Source organism: Panulirus ornatus, chromosome 39, assembly GCF_036320965.1.
Source record: "Panulirus ornatus isolate Po-2019 chromosome 39, ASM3632096v1, whole genome shotgun sequence".
NCBI lineage: Eukaryota > Metazoa > Arthropoda > Malacostraca > Decapoda > Palinuridae > Panulirus > Panulirus ornatus.
In genome coordinates this window covers 5,356,543-5,371,035 of record NC_092262.1, presented here as the reverse complement: position 1 = coordinate 5,371,035, position 14,493 = coordinate 5,356,543, and the positions used below count along the sequence as shown (strand labels likewise).

Sequence of the window (14,493 nt, the reverse complement as noted above, 5' to 3'; positions counted from 1 at the left end):
TACTACTTCCCCATTTGCCCCTTCCACCCAGGTTCCAATTTCCTTCTTGTTCTTTTCACTTTCAACCCCCTTCCAAAACACTTTCTTGTTCTCCCTGAAGTTTGCTAATACTCACTAACCCCTACTATAACTTGCCCTCTTTTTCAGCCCCTGCACCTTTCTCTTAAACTCTTGTCTCTTTCACTTGTACATCTCTCAATCACTTGCACTTGTTTCCTGCACGTACCACCTCTCTTTTCTCTTTCACTTGCAATTTAACTTCGTCATTCCAACACTCACTACCCTTTATAACCTACCCACTTCTCATCTTCCGCATGCCAAACACTTCTCTTGCTAATACCATCAATGCTTCCTTAAACAACTCCCATTCGTCATTCAGTTCCCTAGCTTCATTTACCCTCACTTTATGCTATTCCACACTTAACCTCCAGAAGTCAAACTCTATACAAGCCTCTTTTCTAAGCCCACTGACTTTCACCTGTCCTCACCCATTTCCTCTTTTCTACCTTGTCTTGTCCAGATAACATGCCCATCTCATCACAATCACATCCATGAGCCTCTCTTTGGCACACTTATCAAATAGTACAAAATCCAATAATACCTGCTAACCGTCCTTCCTACTGCACATATACTTATGCATGTTCCTGTTTTTAAACCAGGTATTCCCAGTTGCCAGTCCTTTTTCCAGCACAGATCTCCACAAGCTCTTCATCATCTTAGTTCACCTCACTGAATATTACATGCCCCCTAACTATACCTTCAAATGGCAAATTCCACACTTTCACATTAAAATCACTCATTGCTTATAACTAATCTCTTACATAAAAACTGTTGAACAGATCTTGAAACACTGAAAGAAAATAAAATCAGAGCAACAGATCAGTTCAAGAAAATTTAGCTCCTAAACCAGATGGAATCCTTGCCATATTCCTTAAAAAAAAAAGCAAAAGGGAAACCAATGTTATTACCATAGCAAAATCTGGATGAAAGCAAACCAGCAGAAATTCACAAATTGGCATATGTAAAAAAAAAAATACATAAGGTTTACCTAATAACTAAACAGTGCAGACCAATCAACTTGATTCTGCATGTAATATCTTTGAATGAGTTACAACAAGGCCATATATCAATCTGAGTGCAGAATGGAAAAAGGTGAGAGCAAAGGACGTAAGGGGAATGGGGAGGAATGGGATGTATTCAAGGAAGCAGTGATGGCTTGCACAAAAGATGCTTGTGATATGAGAAGCGTGGGAGGTGGGCAGATTAGAAAGGGTAGTGAGTGGTGGGATGAAGAAGTAAGATTATTAGTGAAAGAGAAGAGAGAGGCATTTTGATGAGTTTTGGAGGGAAATAGTGCAAATGACTGGGAGATGTATAAAAGAAAGAGAGGAGATCAAGAGAAACGTGCATGAGGTGAAAAAGGGGGCAAATGAGAGTTTGAGTGAGAGAGTACCATTAAATTTTAGGGAGAATAAAAAGATGTTTTGGAAGGAGGTAAATAAAGTTCGTAAGACAAGAGACCAAATGGGAACATCGGTGAAGGGGGGTAATGGAGAGGTGATAACAAGTAGTGGTGATGTGAGGAGATGGAGTGAGTATTTTGAAGGTTTGTTGAATGTGTTAGACAATACAGTGGCAGATATAGGGTGTTTTGGTCGAGGTGGTGTGCGAAGTGAGAGGGTTAGGGAGAATGATTTGATAAACTGAGAAGAGGCAGTAAAAGCTTTGCAGGAGATGAAAGCTGGAAAGGCAGCGGGTTTGGATGGTATTGCAGTGGAATTTATTAAAAAAGGGGGTGACTGTGTTGTTGACTGGTTGGTAAGGATATTCAATGTATGTATGATTCATGGTGAGGTGCCTAAGGACTGCATGCATAGTGCTATTGTACAAAGGCAAAGGGGATAAAGGCGAGTGCTCAAATTACAGAGGTATAAGTTTGTTGAGTATTCCTGGGAAACTATACGGGAGGGTATTGGCTGAGAGCGTGAAGGCATGCACAGAGCATCAGATTGGGGAAGAGCAGTGTGGTTTCAGAAGAGGTAGAGGATGTGTGGATCAGGTGTTTGCTTTGAAGAATGTATGTTAGAAATACTTAGGAAAGCAAATGGATTTGTATGTAGCATTTATGGATCTGGAGAAGGCTTATGACAAGAGTTGATAGATATGCTCTGTGGAAGGCAATAAGAATATATGGTGTGGGAGGCAAGTTGTTAGAAGCAGTGAAAAGTTTTTATCGAGGATGTAAGGCATGTGTACGAGCAGGAAGAGAGGAGAGTGATTGGTTCTCAGAGAATGTCAGTTTGCGGCAGGGGTACATGATGTCTCCATGGTTGTTTAATTTGTTTATGGATCGGGTTGTTAGGGAGGTGAATGCAAGAGTTTTGGAAAGAGGGGCAAGTACACAGTCTGTTGTGGATGAGAGAGCTTGGGAAGTGAGTCAGTTGTTGTTCGCTGATGATACAGCGCTGGTGGCTGATTCGGATGAGAAACTGCAGAAGCTGGTGACTGAGTTTGGTAAAGTGTGTGAAAGAAGAAAGCTGAGAGTAAATGTGAATAAGAGCAAGGTTATTAGGTACAGTAGGGTTGAGGGACAAGTCAACTGGGAGGTAAGTTTGAATGGAGAAAAACTGGAGGAAGTGAAGTGTTTTAGATATCTGGGAGTGGATTTGGCAGCTGATGGAATCGTGGAAGCGGAAGTGAGTCACAGGGTGGGGGAGGGGGTGAAAGTTCTGGGAGTGATGAAAAATAAGTGGAGGGCGAGAACATTATCTCAGAAAGCAAAAAAGAGTATGTTTGAAGGAATAGTGGTTCCAACAATGTTATATGGTTGCAAGGCATGGGTTATATATAGAGTTGTGCGGAAGAGGGTGAATGTGTTGGAAATGAGATGTTTGAGGACAATATGTGGTGTGAGGTGCATTGATTGAGTAAGTAATGAATGGGTAAGAGAGATGTGTGGTAATAAAAAGTGTGTGGTTGAGAGAGCAAAAGAGGGTGTATTGAAATGATTTGGTCACATCGAGAGAATGAGTGAGGAAAGATTGACCAAGAGGATATACGTGTCAGAGGTGGAGGGAACAAGGAGAAATGGGAGACCAACTTGGAGGTGGAAAGATGGAGTGAAAAACATTTTGATTGATCGGGGCCTGAACATGCAGGAGGGTGAAAGGCGTACAAGGAATAGAGTAAATTGGAACGATGTGGTATGCCGAGGTTGACGTGCTGTCAATGGATTGAACCAGGGCATGTGAAGCGTCTGGGGTAAACTATGGAAAGTTTTGAGGGGCCTGGATGTGGAAAGGGAGCTATGGTTTCGGTGCATTATACATGACAGCTAGAGACTGAGTGTAAAAGAATGTGGCCACTATTGTCTTTTCCTAGCGCTACCTCACACGCATGCGGGGGGAAGGGGTTGTCTTTTCATGTGTGGCGGGGTGGCGACGGGAATGAATAAGGGCAGACAGCATTAATTATGTACATGTGTATATATGTATAAGTCTGTGTGTGTGTATATATAGTATACGTTGAGATGTATAAGTATGTATATGTGCTGTGTGTGGACGAGTATGTATATACATGTGTATGTGGGTGGGTTGGGCCATTCTTTCATCTGTTTCCTTGTGCTACCTCGCTAACGCAGGAGACAAAGTATAATAGAATAAATATATTTGCATGTGTGGACGTATGTATATACATGTGTATGGGGGTGGGTTGGGCCATTTCTTTCGTCTGTTTCCTTGCGCTACCTCGCAAACGCGGGAGACAGCGGCAAAAAAAAAAAAAAAATTAATCTCTCTAATCAAGAAGGCTAATAAGGATGTGCCAGGAAAATGTATGCAAAGCCAATTAGTAGATCATTACAATGACATGTATGACAGTTTAATAAACAGAAAAAGAATGGAAATTTTTTTCTTGACTGAACTAAAGCATTTAATAAAATAAACTAAAGAATTCAAAGAAAGTAAAGGTAAAATAGGAAGATGGATTAAAGTTTCTTGGAGAAAGTTCAGAATGGTGGCAAACAGAACTATGACTGAGAATGATGTCCATCTGGGATGCCACAGGGATTTTTTTCTATGCATGTTGGAGGCTCCAGTCACAGACAAAGGTCCACATCAGGGCTGGGCCTTAATTGAAATATAGTGAAGATTATGAAAGGGAAAAAGATGAGACAAGGGAAAGTATTTACGAATTTTGGAGGAAGTGAAAAGCCTGTCTTAAAACGTGCCAGGTCATAGTTATTGGGAAAGACATGAGAGCATGAGTGTTCCAAAGCTTCAAGATGCAGGGGAAGAAACAGTTATCAAAACAGCCCATCCTTGAGTTGCCAAAAGGTACACAGTAGTCACATGATGTAGCAGCTTCCCAGTATTGCATGGTCTAGCTAGTGGTTAGGACACACAAGCAGCTAGCTCTCAGGAACAAAAAACAAAGTAATACCTACAGAAGAGTGTAAGTGAACCAACATTGCAATGTAGGGCAGGAGGGTCAAGTTTTGAAGTTTGCCTGGGAGAGTCTATACATCAGAATGCTTTCAACTCAACTCTGTAAAAAAAGTATGCAGAGCTAGAACCACCCCAGATGTGACAGCAGTACTCCATGTAAGGATGAATCAATCCTTCATAGAACTGAAGCAACTGTTCAGAAGTAAAGAAGTTTCCACATCTAAACAGGACATCCAGTTTCTTAGAGGCAGACTTAGCTATTTACATAAACATGGGGTTTCTAAAAAAGAGTGGATGTTACAGTAACACCAAGTATGTTCACCAAGTTAAGAGGTGGAATTATAGAGCTGTCAAAGGAGAGACGAGAGTTGTGTGGAGTTTTCAATAAAGAAATGGGTGGAAACTGAGTATTGGGGAAATTAAACTTAACTAGATTTCCTCTACCCCACTAAGATATCCTGTCCACTTTTGAGTTTACTGAGGAAGCTGTGCCAAAGACGAGATGCATATCGAGCGAGGGAAAAAGAAGAATTGAAGAATGTGGATGAATGCAGTGTTGAGTTGTTAACATATTGAGTGCATTTGTTATCTGTGGAAGAGAAAAAATTGTTAAAAAAGGAGAAAAAAAGACTTACACCAATATAATTGCTGTGGGCCAGCCCGTGCCTACTTCACTGGCGGACACCGTATAAAACAACCAAACCCAAAAACTAGAATGAGTTTTCAGTATACTGACAAGAGAAAAAGAGGACAAGAGAAATAAGAAACATGTATGGAACAACCACATAACCATTTAATAGAATATTTGAAATGCATTTGAAATCACTCTGCAATGTACCAAAAACAGATAATTTTGCAGTGCAAAATGCAAGGAAAGCAATTCACACTAGCCTTGCTAATATGGCTAAATCTCATCATAGGTACTCATGGGTAGGTAACCTCTCTCTCTCTCTCTCTCTCTCTCTCTCTCTCTCTCTCTCTCTCTCTCTCTCTCTCTCTCTCTCTCTCTCTCTCATACCACACAAACTTGTGCCATCTATTACAGCCTATCTAAAAACATGGTTTCTGTGATCTAAGTTTCCCATTTTCAAATTTCTTTTACATTGTTGCTTTTCTCTAAATATCCTCTCCTACGAAGGCTAAATGAAAACTAAGCCAATATTTGGTATCTGTACTTCTTAAACTACGAAACTAAACCTAATGTATTATGATCTTTCTTCTTTTATAATCAATGCTTTAACATAAAGGAGGTGCAGAAAATTACTAAACACATACCCTGGCATCTCGACGATCGTGTCCTGCAGTCTGGCCTGTTGCAATAAGAAGTTTATTGGGATGTACCGCCAAGCTGAGGGAAAACAAAAACTTTATAGAACTTTATAACATTTTCCAACAAAAAGATGAAAACCCTTCCCTTCTTGCATTTCAATTTTCATAAGCTGACACAGAATATGGAGCCAAGTGAAGAGTGCTTATCCTTCTCAAAGGGTGAGACTGGAGTGTCTGTAGCTTAGGCTGAAGTGTTTGTATGTGTTTGGATGCAATCAAGATGAAAAGAAAGGAGAAATAGGTAGTATGTTTGAGGAAATGAACTTGAATGTTCTCAATCTGAGTGAAACAAAACTTATGCATAAGGGGGATGAATGGTTTGGGATTGTCTTAGGAGTGAAGTCAGGAGTTAATGAATGGTAAGAGCTAAAATGGGAGAAGCACTTCTGCTGAAGGATGAGTTGATGAATGCGAGATGGTAATGAAGTGAGCCCCAGACTGATATGGGTAAAAATGAAAGATTACAAGAGGTGTGATTATTTGTGCCTCTGTACCAGGCCACAAGAAAACCTAGGAAGATAGGTGAATGATCTGGGAGGAGCTGAATGACTGTGTCATCAGTTTTGGTGCAAAATATCAGGTATTAGTAACAAGTGATCTGAATGCTAAAGGGAGTAATGTGACATTTGAGGGTACAACTGGAGGGGTATGGGATACCCAATAAACCAAATGAGAACAGTGAGCAGCTTGTGGAGTTAGGTGCTAAAAAGGGACTGGTGACTAAGAATACCTGCCTGAAAAAGATGGACACACATAAGTATATGTAGGTGGGTAAGAGAGCTGGTAAGCAGGTATTACTGGATTATGCATTAAATAATAGCATGCAAAAAAACAGATTCGTGGATGTAACTGTCCTAAGAAGGGCAGCTGGTGAGATGTCTGATCATTACTTAGCAGAGGTAAGGAGGATGATTAGAACAAGCTTTCAGAATAGAGGAAATTAATTACAAGAGTAGGAAGAGGAGGTGAAAGTACACAAACTTAAAAAAGAGGCCTGTGCGAGGAGATAACAGGAGAAATTGAGAATATAATGGTAAAAGGTGAGATTAAATGAAGCTATAAGAAAAGGCAAGGAGTGGGAGGTATAAAGGAAGCAGTGCTGAAATATGCAAGAGAAGTGTGGGACATGTAAAACTAATTCTACAGCCTTTAACTGCCTTTCTCTAAACATTTTAGAACCTCATTCACACGTGACTATCTCTGGTGACCTAAACCAAAGTAATCTGTGCACAGAAACAATAAAAAGGGTGAACAAAATTACTGGATTCATTGGTAAAGCTACTGAATTTATGTCTAGGGAAATCATCTTAGCCCTTTTCAAGGCACTGGTGCATCCCCAGCTAGAATACTTGAGGTCCCTACAAAATAACAACTCGCAGAGTGATGTTAGCAATAGTGACATCAAAAAATAGGGGTATAAATTCAAAGAATGACACAAGTTTTTGCAATAGCTTCAGATTTCATGAAAATTCATATATATTTCAATAATTCTTTAAAATTCATATATATTTCAATAATTCTTTACAATCAATAATCAAATATTCATGCATATCTAAACATTTTTCAGTTTCACGACCTTTCATAATGATTTTTTTCATACTTTTTAATGTTTCCTGCATTAACAAGGTAGCACCAGGAACAGATGAAGACAGGCCTCATTCACTCACATCCATTTCCTAGCTATCATGTGCAATGCACCAAAACAACAGCCCCCTATCCACAACCAAACCCTACAAACCTTTACATGGTCTCCCCTCAAGGCTGTTTCATATGCCCCACATCAGTCAACTCACAGCACATCGCTCCCTGTACACTACATCGCTCCAATTCACTCTGTCCCATGCATACCTTTAATCCCCCAGCATGCAAGCTCTGACCACACAAGATCTTTTTCACTTCTTCCTTCCAACTCCAATTAGGTTCCCCCTTCTCCTTGTCCCCTCAACTTCTGACACATATGTCCTCTTCATCAATCTTTCCTCACTTATTCTCTCCATATCTCAAAAAACATTTCAGCACACTCTTTCCGGCTCTCTCAACCACATTCTCCTTCAAACCACACCTTTCTCTCACCCTTTTGTTAATTGTACGATCAAACCATCTCACACCACACAATGTCCTCCAATGCTATATTTACAACACAACCATCCTCCTCAGCACATCCTCATCTATAATCCATGCCTACCATACATCATCACTGGGATTACTACACCGTCAAACACCCATTTTCTCCTTACCAGATACCAACCTCTCTTTCTGCACATTCCTTTGTGCTCCAAGAACCTTCTTCCTTTCTATCCATCCAATGACTCACTTCTGCCTCTATAAATTCATTTGTTGCCACGTCCACTCTGAAGTATCTAAAACACTTCACTTCATCCACCTTTCCTCTGTTCAAACTCATGTCCCAACTAACTTGACACTTTGCACTGCTAAACCTAATATCCTTGCTCTTATTCACATTTACTCTAAACTTACCCCTTTCACACACTCTCTAAACTCAATAAACAATTTCTGCAGTTTCTCACTCTTATCTGCCATCAATGCTGTGTCATCAGCTAACAATAATTGACTCACTTCCCAGGCCCTTCTCATCCCCAACAGACTGCATACTCACCCCTCTTGATGACCCTTGATCTAACTTCCTTCAACATCATATCATCATAAACAAATAAAACATCCATGATAACATCATATTACCCTACCACATACTATTCTTCATCTGGAACCACTCACTCTCTCCCCTTTCTTACTCGAACATATGCTATGTACTCATGGTAAAAACTTTTCACTGCTTTTTGTAGCTTTCATTCCACATTACAAATTCACAGGACCTTCCACAAAGCATCTCAATCAACCCTATCATATGATTTCTCCAGATCCATAAGAGCACAGGAAATCTAAGTGAAATGAGAACTCATTTCATAAAAAGCAACATACCATTTAATGTCATCTGTGTGGCCAAGGTAGTGTCGTTGCATCTGATCCTCCACATTGTATAAGACCACCACAGCAGCAACAAAATAAACAATTTCCCCCGTAGGCAGCTGGTAAACATTGTTCCTGCAGTCTCGCCCCCTAGTGAACAGAGTGATGCTGATTACTTACTTTGTCATAACAAAATGAACCACTTTCATTTAAAAATGTGCTACAAGCATTTCGCATATATACATGAATATAAATAAACACATAATATACATAAATAAACATATGTAAGTAGGAGAGATGGCCAGAGAGCGTTACTGGATTGTGTTAATTGATAGGAGTGTGAGAGAGAGACTTTTGAATGTTAGTGTGCTGAGAGGGGCAGCTGGAGGGATGTCTGATCATTATTTTGTGGAGGTGAAGGTGAAGATTTGTTGAGGTTTTCTAAAAAGAAGAGAGAATGTTGGGGTGAAGACAGTGGTGAGGGTAAGAGGGCCTGGAAAGGAGACTTGTGTGAGAAAGTGCCAGGAGAGATTGAGTGCAAAATGGAGAAAGGTGAGCAAATGACGTAAGGGGAGTGGGGGAGGAATGGGATGTATTTAGGGAAGCAGTGATGGCTTGCGCAAAAGATGCTTGTGGCATGAGAAAGGTGGGAGGTGGGCAGATGAGAAAGAGTAGTGAGTGGTGGGATGATGAAGTAAGATTGTTAGAGAAAGAGAAGAGAGAGGCATTTGGACGATCTTTGCAGGGAAGCAGTATAAAAGAAAGGCAGGAGGTCAAGAGAAAGGTGCAAGAGGTCAAAAAGAGGGCAAATGAGAGTTGGGGTGAAAGAGTATCATTAAATCCCATGGAGAATAAAAAGATGTTTTGGAGGGTGGTAAATAAAGTGCATAAGACAAGAGAACAAATGGGAACATCGGTGAAGGGGGCTAATGGGGAGGTAATAACAAGTAGTGGTGAAGAGAAGCAGATGGAGAGTATTTTGAAGGTTTGTTGAATGCGTTTGACGATAGAGTGGCAGATATAGGGTGTTTTGGTCGAAGTGTTGTGTGAACTGAGAGGGTCAGGAAGAATGGTATGGTAAACAGAGAAGAGGTAATGAAAGCTTTGCAGAAGATGAAAGCCAACAAGACAGAAGGTTTGGATGCTACTGCAGTGGAATTTAATAAAAAGGGGGTGACTGTATTGTTGATTGGTTGGTAAGGATATTCAATCTATGTATGGTTCATGGTGAAGTGCCTGACGATTGGCGGAATGCATGCATAGTGCCAACGTACAAAGGCAAAGGGGATAAAGGCGAGTGTTCAAATTACAGAGGTATAAGTTTGTTGATTATTCCCCGGAAATTATACAGGAGAGTATTGATTGAGAGGGTAAAGGCATATACAGAGCATCGGATTGGGGAAGAGCAGTGTGGTTTCAGAAGTGGTAGAGGATGTGTGGATAATGTGTATGCTTTGAAAAATGTGTGAGAAATACTTAGAATAAGGTTGATAAAGATGCTTTGTAGATGGTATTAAGGTATATGGTGTGGGAGGTAAGTTGCTAAAAGCAGTTAAAAGGTTTTACTAAGGATGTAAGGCTTGTGTACCAGTAGGAAGAGAGGAAAGTGATTGGTTCCCAGTGAATGTTGGTTTGCAGCAGGGGTGCGTGATGTCTCCATGGTTGTATACTTTGTTTATGGATGGGGTGGTTAGGGAGGTGAATGCAAAAGTTTTGGAGAGAGGGGCAAGTATGCAGTCTGTTGTGGATGAGAGGGCTTGGGAAGTGAGTCAGTTGTTGTTCACTGATGATACAGCGCTGGAGGCTGATTCAGGTGAGAAACTGCAGAAGTTGGTGACCGAGTTTGGTAAAGTGAGTAAAAGAAGGCTGCAAATAAATGTGAATAAGAGCATGGTTATTAGACATAGTAGGGTTGAGGAACAAGTTAACTAGGGAGAAAGTTTGAATGGAGAAAAACTGAAGGAAGTGAAGTGTTTCAGATATTTGAGAGTGGATTTAGCACCGGATGGAACCAAGTTAGTGGAAGTGAGCCACTGGGTGAGGGAAGAGGCGAAGATTCTGGGAGCATTGAAGAAAGTGTGGAAGGTGAGAACATTATCTCGGAGAGCAAAGTTAGGTATGTTTGAAGGAATAGTGGTTCCAACAATGTTATATGGTTGCAAGGCATGGGCTATATATAGGATTGTGCGGAGAAGGGTGGATGTGTTGGAAAGGAAATGTGCGAGGACAATCTTTGGTGTGAGGTGATTTGATTAAGTAATGAAAGGGTAAGAGAGATGTGTGGTAATAAAAAGAGTGTGGTTGAGAGAGCAGAAGAGGGTGTGTTGAAATGGTTTGGTCATATGGAGAGAATGAGTGAGAAAAGATTGAAAAAGAGGGTATATGTTTTGAAGGTAGAGGGAACGAGAAGTGGGAGACCAAATTGGAGTTGGAAGGATGGAGTGAAAAGGATTTTGAGTGACCAGGGCCTGAACATACAGGAGGGTGTAAGGCGTGCAAGGAACAGAGGAAATTGGAGTGATGTGATATACTGCGGTGGACATGCTGTCAATGGATTGAACCAGGGAATGTGAAGTGTCTGGGGGTAAACCATGGAAGGTTTTATGGGGCCTGGATGTGAAAAGGGAGCTGTGGTTTCGGTGCATTACACATGAAAGCTAGAGACTGAGTGTGAGCGAACATGGCCTTTTGTGTGTATATATACATGTGTGTATGTGGGTGGGTTGGGCCGTTATTTCGTCTGCTTCCTTGCACTACGTCACTAATGAGGGAAACGGCGATTAAATATAAAGAAAAAATCTTTTTTACATTGGTTTGCCATATCCCTCATAACAAGGAAATGCCAAGAGTGGATGACAATCATCCTTATTTACTCTCATATGTCTCTAATTGTCATGTATAATGTACCAAAACCAGAGCACTCTCCAACAGCTATATTTCAACCTTCATATGCCCTGGTTTGGTCCACTTATCGTATGCCATGCTCTATATGCCACATCACTCCAATTCAAACTATCCAGTGCATGCCTCTTACCCTCTTGCATGTTCAGGCTCCAATAATTCTAAGTCTCTTCCACCTCATCCTTCAATCTTCTTGGTCTTCACCTTCCCCTTGCTCCCTCTACTTCTGACATCTATATCCTCTTAATAATTCTTTCATCACTAATCCTTTCCACAAGTCCAAACCACTTCAACACACCACATTCAGCTCCCCCACTTATATTCAGCTTACTACCCATAGGCATATCAAAGATTTCAAATTACTCAATATAATTTTCTTAGGGGGGGCCATCCATACTGATCACCTTAAAGTTTTCAATTTGAATTTTCACAATTTTTGAATTATAGTATTCAATATAAAAAGGGAACAAATGGGAACTTCAGTGAAGGGGGCTAATGGTGAGGTGATAACAAGTAGTGGGGATGTGAGGAGATGGAGTGAGTATTTTGAAGGCTCGTTGAATGTGTTTGATGATAGAGTGGCAGATATAGGGTGTTTTGATGAAGGTGGTGTGCAAAGTGAGAGGGTTAGGGAAAATGATTTAGTAAACAGAGATGAGGTAGTAAAAGCTTTGTGGAAGATGAAAGTCAGCAAGGCAGCAGGTTTGGATGGTACTGCAGTGGAATTTATTAAAAAAAAAAAAAGGGGGTGACTGTATTGTTAACTGGTTGGTGAGGTTATGTAATGTATGTATGACTCATGGTGAGGTGCCTGAGGATTGGCAGAATGCATGCATAGTGCCACTGAACAAAGGCAAAGGGGATAAGAGTGAGTGCTCAAATTACAGAGGTATAAGTTTGTTGAGTACTCCTGGTAAATTATATGGGAGGGTATTGATTGAGAGGGTGAAGGTATGTACAGAGCATCAGATTGGGGAAGAGCAGAGAGGTTTCAGAAGTGGTAGAGGATGTGTGGATCAGGTGTTTGCTTTGAAGAATGCATGTGAGAAATACTTAGAAAAGCAAATGGATCTGTATGTAGAATTTATGGATCTGGAGAAGGCATATGATAGAGTTGATAGAGATGCTTTGTGGAAGGTATTAAGAATATATGGTGTGGGAGGCAAGTTGTTAAAAGCTGTGAAAAGTTTTTATTGAGGATGTAAGGCATGTGTACGTGTAAGAAGAGAAGAAAGTGATTGGTTCTCAGTGAATGTAGGTTTGCGGCAGGAGTGTGTGATGACTCCGAGGTTGTTTAATTTGTTTATGGATGGGGTTGTTAGGGAGGTGAATGCAAGAGTTTTGGAAAGAGGGGCAAGTATGCAGTCTGTTGTGGATGAGCAAGCTTGGGAAGCGAGTCAGTTGTTGTTCGCTGATGATACAGCACTGGTGGCTGATTCATGTGAGAAATTGCAGAAGCTGGTGACTGAGTTTGGTAAAGTGTGTGAAAGAAGAAAGCTGAGAGTAAATGTGAATAAGAGTAAGGTTATTAGGTACAATAGGGCTGAGGGACAAGTCAACTGGGAGGTAAGTTTGAATGGAGAAAAACTGGAGGAAGTGTTTTAGATATCTGGGAGTGGATTTGGCAGCAGATGGAACCATGGAAGTGAAAGTGAATCATAGGGTGGGTGGGGGGGGTAAAAGTTCTGGGAGCATTGAAGAATGTGTGGAAGTCGAGAACATTACCTCCAAAAGCAAAAATGCGTATGTTTGAAGGAATAGTGGTTCCAACAATGTTATATGGTTGTGAGGCGTGGGCTATGAACAGAGTTGTGCAGAGGAGGGTGGATGTGCTGGAAATGAGATGTTTGAGGACAAAATGAGGTGTGAGGTGGTTTGACTGAGTAAGTAATAATAGGGTAAGAGAGATGTGTGATAATAAAAAGAGTGTGGTTGAGAGAGCAGAAGAGGGTGTTTTGAAATGGTTTGGTCACAAGGAAAGAATGAGTGAGGAAAGATTGACCAAGAGGATACATGTGTCAGAGGTGGAGGGAACGAGAAGTGGGAGACCAAATTGGAGGTGGAAAGATGGAGTGAAAATCATTTTGAGTGATCGGGGCCTGAACATGCAGGAGGGTGAAAGGCGTGCACGGAATAGAGTGAATTGGAACAATGTGGTTCACCGGGGTCGACGTGCTGTCAACGGATTGAACCAGGGCATGTGAAGTGTCTGGGGTAAACCATGGAAAGTTCTGTGGGGCCTGGATGTGGAAAGGGAGCTGTGGTTTCGGTGCATTATTACATGACAGCTAGAGACTGAGTGTGAACGAATGTGGCCTTTGTTGTCTTTTCCTAGCACTACCTCGCGCACATGAGGGGGGAGGGGGTTGCTATTCTATGTGTGGCGGGGTAGCAATGGGAATGAACAAAGGCAGACAGTATGAATTGTGTACATGAGTATATATGTGTATGTCTGTGTGTGTATATATATATATATGTATACATCGAGATGTATAGGTATGTATATTGCGTGTGTGGACATGTATGTATATACATGTGTATGTGGGTGGGTTGGGCCATTCTTTCGTCTGTTTCCTTGCGCTACCTTAATAATGCGGGAGACAGCAACAAAGCAAAATAAATATAAAAATAATATAAAAAACTCCACTTAGCCAAAGAGCAACTTAAATCCTTACAGTCCTTTAATAATTCTGCTCTTTAATTGGCCTGTAAATAACTCAAAACATACACTTTAGTGAAGAAATTGATAAATCACCTGCTTTTCTAAAAGGAAAAAATTATAAACAGTCTCAACTAATTTGACATCTTGTCCTTCTCTTTTTCAAAAATTAGGCTTCCAAATAACTGGACAAAAGTTATTTTGACAAAAATTTCAAAAGCAAATTGATAA

The 14,493-nt window shown here is 40.8% G+C and overlaps 1 protein-coding gene across 8 annotated transcripts in view; it reads right to left on the bottom strand.

Annotated features, from left to right (window-relative positions):
* LOC139761054 (echinoderm microtubule-associated protein-like 2) overlaps positions 1-14,493 on the bottom strand; it is a 240,706-nt gene that overhangs the window by 128,503 nt on the left and 97,710 nt on the right. For all 8 annotated transcript variants that reach the window (XM_071684832.1, XM_071684834.1, XM_071684833.1 and 5 more), the window contains 2 exons: positions 8,715-8,852; positions 5,721-5,793 (listed from right to left, as the gene is read on the bottom strand). In XM_071684832.1, coding sequence (XP_071540933.1) covers positions 5,721-5,793; positions 8,715-8,852 — 211 coding nt within the window. The remainder of the gene's footprint in view (positions 1-5,720; positions 5,794-8,714; positions 8,853-14,493) is intronic.